The 11,116-nt window shown below is 34.3% G+C and overlaps 1 protein-coding gene across 1 annotated transcript; it reads left to right on the top strand.

Annotated features, from left to right (window-relative positions):
* Positions 1–6,243: 6,243 nt before the first annotated feature.
* LOC142627424 (BTB/POZ domain-containing protein At3g19850) lies at positions 6,244–9,476 on the top strand. Its single transcript, XM_075801285.1, has 3 exons — positions 6,244–6,476; positions 6,563–7,708; positions 8,909–9,476. Exons 1-3 carry the CDS (start codon positions 6,414–6,416, stop codon positions 9,320–9,322), a joined length of 1,623 nt encoding a protein of 540 aa, XP_075657400.1. The 5' UTR covers positions 6,244–6,413; the 3' UTR covers positions 9,323–9,476.
* Positions 9,477–11,116: the final 1,640 nt, after the last annotated feature.

Here is an 11,116-nt window from a genome sequence, read left to right as displayed (position 1 = left end):
GCCCCCCCCCCCCTCAAAAAAAAAAAAAAAAACACTTAGCAAAAAGGATTTACAAATTCCTAACACATAATTATAGGAAAGATTTTTTATAATTTTTATTTACACTAAAATGTTACGTGGTGTTCACGTGATGGGCTTTTTAGGTGTAGCCTATATGGTTTTCGTTACTAGTAACTGTGATTCTCTAAGGAGGTTCCTTAGGTGAAACATTTAAAATTGGGATAATTACATTGACCTCACATGAGGTATTTGTTCTTACACTCACATTCCCTTTAGTTTGTAATAAGTTACTCACCTTCCATAAATATTTACATATGTATTTCCAATCTCTCCTGGATGATTGGGAAAAAAAGAGTTAAAATATCTTTATTTTTCCAGTCATCTAATAGGGTAAAGTGTTAATAGTTTGCATTTTAAGGAAGGTGAGTGTCTTGGTCCAAACTAGAGGGGATGTGAATATAATAACTGAAAACTTTACGGCAGGTCTGTACAGCTTTCCCTCATAATCTAGGGTATGAAGTTAGGCTTTTGTTAACAAGTGCTTTACGAGTATGGGTTAAGATGTATAGGAAATGATTCTCTCCATCTGAATCCTCTAATTCTCTTTCATTTTTAGTTGAATGTGATACATGACATTTATTTGATTTTTAAATGCCTTACATCTTACATCTAAATAAAAAATAAAGGAAACTGGAAGATTTAATTGGAGAGGATCTTATCCTATTTAATACTTGGGTTACATAAATTTCTTCTTTTAAGGGGAAAAAAAACTACACAAGTTTCAAGAAAAATGCACATGCTTCAAATTAATTTGTGTGCAAACCAAGTATTCTAAGGGAATATGTTAAGAAATAATAAATATTTAATTAGGAGTAATAATACATGTTTTTTGGAATATATATATATATATATATATATATATATATATATATATATATATTTGTCAATATTTATTGATTTGCACGCACAAATGTATTGTGTTTTTTTTCTTGATATCAATGAAGTATTGAATGCATCTTAAGTTATGCTCTTTTTTTTTTTTTTTTTTTGTTGATAATTTAAGTTAAGCTCTTAATACACCCGTTGTTATGGATTATATTTTCACAGCAATGTAGCACAATGTTGTTGGCACCCCATGCCATATCAACGTTATCTACTTATGTTACACAAGCAAGAAATAATAGGTTTTGGGTCAATCTTTTTTAAGCCCAAAAATGCCTAAATTTTATATAACTACACAGATCAGACTTTCTTTCCAAGAATTCATATATTTTCGAATTGTTGACTAATCTTTCTTTCCAATAATTCATATATTTTCGAATTGTTGTCTAATCTCTAATGACCAATAACCTCTCCTCTTCCACGAGACAATCTCACAACCCATATCTTATCTACATCACGAAGTGGGTACACAACCCATGCTTCTCTTGTGTCACAGATTGGCTTAAGCCCCCATATATTTTCAAGGTTCACAACCCAAATTATTTGTATTATATCTCATAGAATGGATTTTCTCAACCAAAAAAAAAAAAAACCATTTTTACACCGTTGAAAGGAAAAATGCCCAATTGTTATCCATGCCAGTATAAGCTTCACACCGGTGAGAAAATATGAAAGAAATAATATTTTAATAAAATGTAAAATAGACAATATTTGGGTATTTTTGAAATGTGATTATGTAAAATAGAAAAAACAAGATCTTATGCTAAAATAGATATGAATTTCTCTCTTTTTTTAATCCTCTATCTTTGTGTTTCTCTATATGTTGTTTATATTTGACTCTAATGTTTGTTGATGACTATTTTTTCTCGGCATATGGCATTATTTCATTGGCAACCTATACCACGTTAATATCATCGTAGATTTTGGATAAATCTCCTTTCAAGCTCAAAAGAGTCCATATTTATACAAAACAATGCCAAAGCCCATTGTTCAAAACTCATGACAATATTATCTCATCAAAACCCATGGTTCAAGCTCATTGTACATAATCTCATTTTCAGCTCATGAGTCTCATTAGGGAACATTGGGAGTTGTGGTTTAGAGAGCCAAGAAGTATGTTCAATAAAGCTTCAGCGGTTCAAAGTTAATAAATGAAACATGTTACTTGGAATGCCTTCTTCAATTCCTAAAATTCTGACGAGTTAGTGTGTAGTAGGTAACATCTAGTAATAAAACTTATATGAAATAATAAAACTCCTCATTGCTCTTTACCTAAAAATTAATGTTCATCATATAATAAAAATTTGAAAATCTAATTATATTATTTCATATAAATTATATTACTATTTTCATTTAAATCTAACCCAAACACATGGCTAAATCAAATATAAGAAATCTATTTAATATCTCATCTAGCATTAAATGTTCTCCTTGCTTTCCAAGATTTGGTCACAAGACCATAATTACATCTCTAAAGCTTCATTAAAAATCAACCAATTAGTTTACTACATACTAAAATTATGTTGCAATAAAAGCATGGATTAAACATATAATTTTTTAAAAGAGGAAACTTAGCTAAAAAGTACTAGCAATAGCTCTAGTGGAAGCTGCAGCAACTTAGGCAGTTGGCACATGTCTCAAAGTGACATAATTAGCCCATTAATTCCCAATCTCAACAGCTAGTTGCCACACCCAAAGAAGCAATGATCCCATAAAAGAAATTCTACCATTTAAAGCCAAATCTTTTGCCTCCAGCTGCTGTACTAGAAATAGAAAGATCCCATAAAAGATCTCTTACCATTTTTAGTCAAAACCATGAAATAAAATGCTGAATATTCTCTTTAGCAAATAACATTATATAACTGACATCATCCAGCTGTGTCAGGACATCTACTACTGTGCAACTGTGAGAGACAGCCATAATAGTAGTTCTAGCAACCTTAAATTTTAGATTTTCTTCTTTTGGCTAAAAACCAAAAACCAACTAAAGAAATCACTCATTTTGCTAAAGACTTTTCCTTATTTGCTAATCTTTTCTTCAACTAATTCTAATCTAATTACATACTTGGCTCTATATAAAGAGGACCAAGCTATACACACTAGAGGGAGCATTTGCATCTCTCCCACACTCTCTTATTCTGAAATTTCATCATTTTGCTGCCCATAAACACGTCTCCATCTTCTCCCCCATTTCTCTTACAAAATATCTATTCTTAGAAAATAACACAACCTATGACATAACACAAAAACCACTCCAGCAACTCTAATATCAAATTTTTACTATATTAGGCATTTTGGGAGCCTAAAAGTGCATTTATAAAATCTAAAATTCCATTTCACAACAGTAAATCCTCATAACTTTTTTATAAATGCTCATTTAAACCCAAAACACCATTTTGCAATAGCTTAAGTAAATGCACCCATAGTGCTTAGAACTTCCCTCTATTCATGGGGGAATTAAATGACTACAAGATTTTCAAGACATAGAAAATAAGAATGCAAATAAATGATATAGTATTGAGAGGTGCTACGTACATAGCATTTTCACGATAAGGTCGATAGTTGTTATTTGTTCAAATTTGAACTTATCATTGAAATTACTTTTCTACCTCACCATTAATAACCCATAACAACCTGCCACATAGAATTTGTTGTAAAAATATTATAGACATAGCATTTTCTACAGTATTTCCCACGATCAGTATACTTCAAGATTGACTAATTAAATGCATTAAGACTTGCAAGATTGACTAAATAAATGTTGTAGGATCAGCCTTAAAGAGCTTTGACTAGCAACACAAACTGTGGATAATAAGGTTGGTATGGGCCTCCATGTCCTGATTATAAGATTCCTCTATTTGGGCTTGTAAGACAACATGCGTTTTTAGAGCTGTTGACTCTTTATCGAACATACCCTTGTCAAGAAATACATGAACTAGTTCTATTTTATAGCAGGGAGAGGAGCCAACTAGTAATTAACAAAAAACAAATGATAAATATTTAAAATATATATATTAAAAATAAGTGGATCAGGTTGGCTTAGGTAGATATGTGAATCTATTGACCTGGATCTGACCCAACCTGAAAAATGAAAACCCAACCCAATCCATCAACCCCTAGAAATTGACCTAACCTTGGGAAGGTTTTGGTGGGTAACTTTCTTCCAATTTTTTTAAAGCATACTTGTAGCTTCCTTTTGTGATGAAGCTGAATTTATTTTATTTTATTTTATTTTATTTAACCCCTAAAAAAAAAAATAAACAGAAGAGTCAGTCAGTTGTAGAGATCTTACTTTGACCAGTTACCATAATAAACTCAAAGAGTAACTAATGTGTGAAGACCTATATGGCATGGGAACCACAGAACCACAAGTACTCACTAGGTGGATGAACTTGAAGTATATTGATGTCTGAATTGCCAAGGCATCTATTTTATTTTTATACAGACAACTTGAGCTTGCTTTAAGTCATTGACAAGACTTAATCTAGTCATATAGGAAAAAAACTGGTACATTTAAAATTACAAGATAATTTTTTAGTTTTGTTTCTACTACAGCAAAGCTGAATAGCCGACATGTTGGCTGTTTTTAATTCCAAATAGCCCATTGCTTGAACTTGTAGCGGTTAAAGGCCCGTGAGAGCTTACTTCTTGTACTTTTATGGGCTATGCCTATTTGCCTCTCTTTCTTAAATTATATATTTAAAACGTCAATTTGCTTGGTTGATTTCCTTCCCCACGAGAGATTTGGTCTCCGTGTGTCTGTGTCTGTGGGTCCCTTTCTTCACATGTCCCGAAAGTGCTACTCCCATGAAAGTCCAAAGCCAATCAGGGAACCTAAGTTGCATATGTGACGAATGGAATAACAAGACAGATATACTGAAAGCATTGCTTCTTGACTTGCCGGGCCTGTCACCTAGACGAGACAAAACTCTACGTTATCTTTTCTATTTGTCGTACCAACTTGTATTCCCTTAATTGAAGAATGAAGTGCCTTTTCCTCACTAAAAAAAGGAGAGTAATACTTTGATTGGTTAGACAAAACAAGGAGATACCGACATGAATGACACATTGTCAATTATACTGCGTATTACAAACTAATGTGTCATGCATTCACCAAAATGTAAATTCAAATATTCATTTATTAGGATGTTAATATTCACCGATAATATTTATTGCCAAGTCAGTTTTTAAATATTTTGTAGTAAAATTTGTAGTAATTTTACTATTTTCTTAGATAAATACTAGCATCTACAGCAGTAGAGCTAAATTTTTAGCTTTTTAGTTACACAAAAAGTCACTTTATCTATTTAACTTTCTCACATCCTACCGCAGTGGAACTATTTTAGCTTTTAACACAATAAAATAATATAAATACTACAATAAAATAATATTTCATTTAACCACCAACACACAACCACAACCACCATCAAACCCATAAAAATCACTGTACAACCACAACCCCACTGTGCCCATCAAATCCCATCAAAACCAGTGAAGAAGAACAAAACAAAAACCTAGAAAAATCAACACAGCCAAAATGAAACCCATGCTCGATACTCTGTTCGATTCGGTACCGGTGGACGAGACTTGCGCCGAGGGGCACGGTTTCACGGTCTTCACCGACGAATCGAGCCCTAACTGATACTGACCGCTCGATTTTGCTGCCAACGGCGTGGCTCGGTCCTTCACGATCGAAATCGGAGCAATGCAACACAGTGGATTCATCTCAACTCAATCGCTTGAAACAAAGAAAAATGCTACCGAAAATTCCACTGCATATATATCATTGATTAGTGATCATAGACAGTGATGATGAGTGCAAAGCGAAACAGAATGCTTTGATTTGAGGCGGGTCTATGGAGGAAGAAAGAAGGGTTTGTGGAGGAAGAAAGAAGAGATGGAGAGGCAGTGAGGAGAGAGACATGGAGAAAGGAGAACGAAATGTAGAAAGAATAAAAAATAAAAAAAGTAGTATGAACACAAAATATATATATATATATATATATATATATATATATATATATTTTAGCTTTCAGCTACAGTGCACAACCATATATAGCTGTGCACTGTAGTAATGAAGGTAAAAACTTTACCTTTAGCTTCACTGTTGCAGTATATATTTTTGTGTTTTGGTGTAGCTAAAATAGTTATATAATTATTTAACTACGCTGCTGTCTACCACCTCTAACTCAAAAAGGGTGTTTTTATTTTCCCTTTTTCTTTTTCTTTTAAAATTTTGCTCCTTAGGGAAGCATCGGCAATGATGCTATAAATAATCCACACATGGTTTTGATTCTGCTGATCATTTACTACAAAAAAGTATTGCAGGCATTGCCCCACTATATTATTGCACAGTGCATATATAAATGTTCTTTCCTTTCTCTTCTACCAGAACATATCATTCAGCATTTCACACTGTCCGTGACACAAACATAGTTTTCTTTTCTTGGTTTCCTTAATGCAAATCAGCTATGCCAGAGTTCTGTGATTTGCAAATCCACATCAATGGTGAACAAAAATTCTTTCTGAATGAGGTACTCTAAAAGCTCTATCAATAGAATTTTTTTTAATTAAAATTTCAAAATTTCTTTTTTGAAGTGTTTAAGTTTCATTTGTGCAGAAGATTGTATCAAAATATTCTTCAAGGTTAAAGAAAATGATTGACCAAGAAAAGAGAAGAACCAAGACCAAGAAATTGGTGGGTATTGAAATCAATGACTTCCCAGGAGGTGCAAATGGGTTTGAACTGGTGTGTAGATTTTGTTACAACAATGGTAAAATCTCAATCACAGTTTCAAATGTGTCCCTTTTCCACTGTTGTGCAGTCTTTCTTGGGATGACTGAGAAGGTTTCAACCTGCAATCTCTTGCAACAGACAGAGACCTTTCTAGCGGGAATGTTTTACTGGTCATGGATTGACATACTTGTATGTCTTAAAAGCTGTTTTCCAATCTTTACACATGCAGATTCATCTGGCCTTGTTCAAAAGCTCATCTCTGCACTATTAGTAAAGATTGCTCAAAATTCAGATACAAACTTCATTGCTTCATCTTCTTCGTCTTCATCTTCTCCTGAAACTGCATCTGGGTACAGATTTTCTTCCTCATCCAAATCTACTCCTGATTTAATCAAGTCATCTTCATCAAGCAAAGCATGGTGGTTTGAAGATTTGGCTGTTTTGCCACCAAATATCATTGAAAAAGTCATTCAGAGTTTAGGGGCTTATGGGACTGCTAACAACAGTTTGATAATCACAAGATTCCTCCTTCATTACCTGAAGACTGCAGCTCAAAGCAAAGCAATTAATCAATTATATTCAAAGTGTGAGTATGGAGGTCTTGCAGATACAGCTATTCATGGTGTTGTCACAGTGGGGAGAGAAGCATTTTCTTGCAGAGGGCTGTTGTGGGTACTAAGAATTGTCTCTGGTTGTGGTCTTAACAAAGATTACAAAGTTGGGTTGGAGAAATTAATTGGTGGAATGCTTGACCAAGCAACATTAGATGACTTGCTGGTCTCTGGCCATGACAGGGCTGTTTATGATGTTAATTTAGTTTTAAGATTGATTCGGGTATTTGTTAATAGTGATGAAATTTCCATCCACAAGATGAAGAAAGTTGGTAGATTGATTGATAAGTATTTGAGTGAGATATCTCCTGATCAGAACCTTAAGATCTCTAAGTTTCTTGGAGTAGTAGAAAGTTTACCAGATTCTGCCAGAGATTGCTTTGATGGGGTCTACAGAGCCATCGATATTTATATTCAGGTGAATATTTTCATAACCTTTTCTTTGTTTCCATTCTTACCAAGTATTGCCATATCATTGAATACTTTAGGTAGAATATAAAACCAAACCATATACAATCAACGATAAAAATAATATATTAAGACAAAGTCTTTTGGATGCGCAAGCAAGTTCTCTTTCAATATTTCTTAATTCCAATCTGGGTAGAACGAGTTATTAGGATACTGTGTTTGATTCTGTCTTCTTATATTCTAAAATAAGACTTCCTGCCGTTCCATTTGAGCGCATTAGGATCATTTCAGTTTGAAATGAGTGTATTTCAGGTTATTTATAATTTTAGATGACATGAGACTCTGAACATTGTCAAATCTAGCAATTAAAATCTTAATGTGAAATGGACTTTCTCTTTAACTGGAGAGGATTCCTCATTGGACTTAAGTAAAGATAGTAATGGGTATACTATCTTCCATATGCAAGCTAGATATACACCCTATTAAATTTTCTCATCTGTTCTGAAAATTTGTTCCATTGTGGCAGTTCTACCTGTATCTAATGGATAAGATATGAGTATGCAAACTATTTCTGTGATTTTTCTTTTCGCTAAACAAATGGTTCTTTACATCATTATCCAATCCACCGAAAGAGAGGGGGGAAGGGGGTTGGGGGGAGACAAGGGGAGAGAGGATAAGGAAGTTCCCTCCGGAAAAGGGTAGGGAATGGGGGGATGTATTGGGAATTTGGGAATCAACATTATTCAAAAATCTATGGCCCATATGTTTTGCCATATTGTATCCATAGTTGTCCAAATTTGCTGCTGCCATCGACAAAATATTAATTTGTCCTAACAAACAACATTTGTAATAAGTAATCTATATTCCCTTTATAATCAAAGGATTTAATATTTCAAGAAAAGGACAACGAGAATATGACAATCAGTTGATGTTTAGAATATAAAATTGGAAGGTCAAAAAAACATTTTCTCCATTAAGTCCCTGTGATTTCTAGAGGTGAAAACTTGTTCATGTTATTAATTGAATGCAATGCCCATGATTGGTGGTTGATTGTTACGTTCCTTATCTTGACGGTTGCATACAGTTATATCCGCGTCTCTCCCACACACATATGTTCCCGCTCCCATACTTAATTCTGACCCAAGTGTTTCTATTCTTTTCTAGAATAGTGCTCGCTCTCTCTATACTAACATGGTTTGTGGATATTCAGTCTCACGTAAGTCTTTCAATTGAGGAACGATCAAGATTATGTGGATGCCTTAACTATGAGAAGCTCAGCCTTGCAGTGTGTAAAGAGCTGGCAAAGAATCCTAGAATCCCTCCGAGGATTGCAGTTCAAGCACTTATATCTCAACAATCCAAAGTACCAAAGGAGTTGGATTATTGTAACAATCTGAGCGCGAGCAGCACTACCCAGCTAGTTTTGTACAATGACAAAGACAATGACGCAGAGAATTTCTTGGAAGAGAATGAAGATATGAAACAAAACCTTTCAAGGATGCAGTGGAGGGTGGTAGAGTTGGAGAAAGTGTGTAGCGAGATGAAGGGTCAAATGTCAAAATTGGTTAGGCGTAATGTCCTGACATTTCCCAGTCACAACAGAACTTTGCCAAGACTTTGTTAAATATCTCTCTATCACTTTCATACGGATATATGAACATGTGTTTTGACTCTGAAATTAAGATTGTATTTAAGTGTGATGTGTAATTTAAAACGTAATAGAGTGAAGATAATTACGGCAATCATCAATGGATTTATAATGAATACTTGCATGCATATATTTATGTGTGAAATCCATTGATAGTGTGTGTGATTAATAGAACCATTCGTGAAATTCCTGATCCAAGTTATTAATATCATTTTGCTTATGTCATTAGAGCATTAGCTTTAGGGGATGTAAAACCCCCAAATGGCTATTTTTCAAACACCAAAAATCCTTTACATTGGGTGTTCATAGCTAAAAATTTTTAGCCACAAGCTCCAACCTCCTCACTGTAGCAGGTGCTTATTTTATTCTCTCTCTAACCTTCCTACCTAGTGGCGGCGCCAAGTTCAGCCTAGGGTTGTCCCAGGACCACCCTAACCTGAAATTTTTTTTTTCTATATAATGATTTAAAAATTTTTTATTTGCTTACCCTTTAAAAAAAATTAGGAACGCCCTCAAGCAAAATTAGGAATACCCTCAAATAATTTTTTTTTTCTCTACTTTCAAGTACAAAAAAAAAAAAGCCCCAAAATTTTTTTTGAACTAAAATCTAAAAAAAAAAAAAATTGTAACAGAGCAAGCCTAGGGAAAAAAAAAGGCCAACATCAATCCTAAATAACAGATGGTAAAGCAAACCCAACAGATGGTAAAGCGAACCCACAGATTCTAAAAAAAAAAAAAAAAAGCCAAAACCCAATACGTGTCCACCAATTCATCAAATGGTAAAGCCAAAACCAAAACCAAAACCAAAAACAAACAAACCAAAACCAAAACCAAAACCAAAACCCACATTGGTGCAATTGCGCCTATGCCTCAAACTCGGTCATCGGTCATTGCATCGGGCCTCAAACTCGAGCTCCAGAGCACATCGGGCATCGGAGATCGGTCATGCTTGGCCTCGATTCCTTCCTCGCCTTGACGTGCTATCCAACGTCGCCGCCCCTCAGGCCTCTTTGCTCCCTTAAGGTATTTCATCTTTACACTTTACTTCTCTGATCTCTCTCTTTTTCTCTCTTAAACTCTTACATCTTTGGGTTAATGGGTTTACTGTGGTCTGAACTCTCTGTTTCTCTCTCTCTTTATCTGAAGACTGAAATGAGAATCTCTCTCTCTCTCTCTCTCTCTCTCTCTCTCTCTCTCTCTCTTTAAAGTTTGAATTGTAATTGGCTTATTGGCTTAGCTTTACTTTATAAGTTATAAATTTATTTGCCTTTTGCCCTTGTTTTGTTTTGACTTTATCTATTGGTGTTGGTGAGGTGAGTTACTAAGTTTGTCTTTTAGTGTATTGAGTATTGTGAATTTATCTGATTGTGATTGGCTCTTGTGACTGGGGGCTATGGGGCTTGTCTGTTGAGTGGGTGGGTGAATGGGGGCTGGGTGAGATATTTGAATTGGGGGAAGTAAAGGCATGTAGAGGCAGTTAGCCTAACTTACCAATAAAAGACAAAATTAAATTATGCTAGGACTTAGGCACTAGGTAGGCAGTGGGTGAGCCGTGGACAATGCACATGGGGTGTGTGCTAGTGCATAGTGTGGGGTGTGTGCTAATAGTTAGTAAAAATAATAATGAAGCGACTAAACAATAATAATTAATAATTTAATTAACCAATACATTATAAAAGACAAACAAATTAAATTATGTTAAGCTAAACAACAATTAATAATTTTATAATTAATGAAACAACAATATAACAAATTATAGTTTATAAAAGA

Source organism: Castanea sativa, chromosome 3 (genome assembly GCF_040712315.1).
Source record: "Castanea sativa cultivar Marrone di Chiusa Pesio chromosome 3, ASM4071231v1".
NCBI lineage: Eukaryota > Viridiplantae > Streptophyta > Magnoliopsida > Fagales > Fagaceae > Castanea > Castanea sativa.
This window is presented reverse-complemented; position numbering and strand designations above follow the sequence as displayed.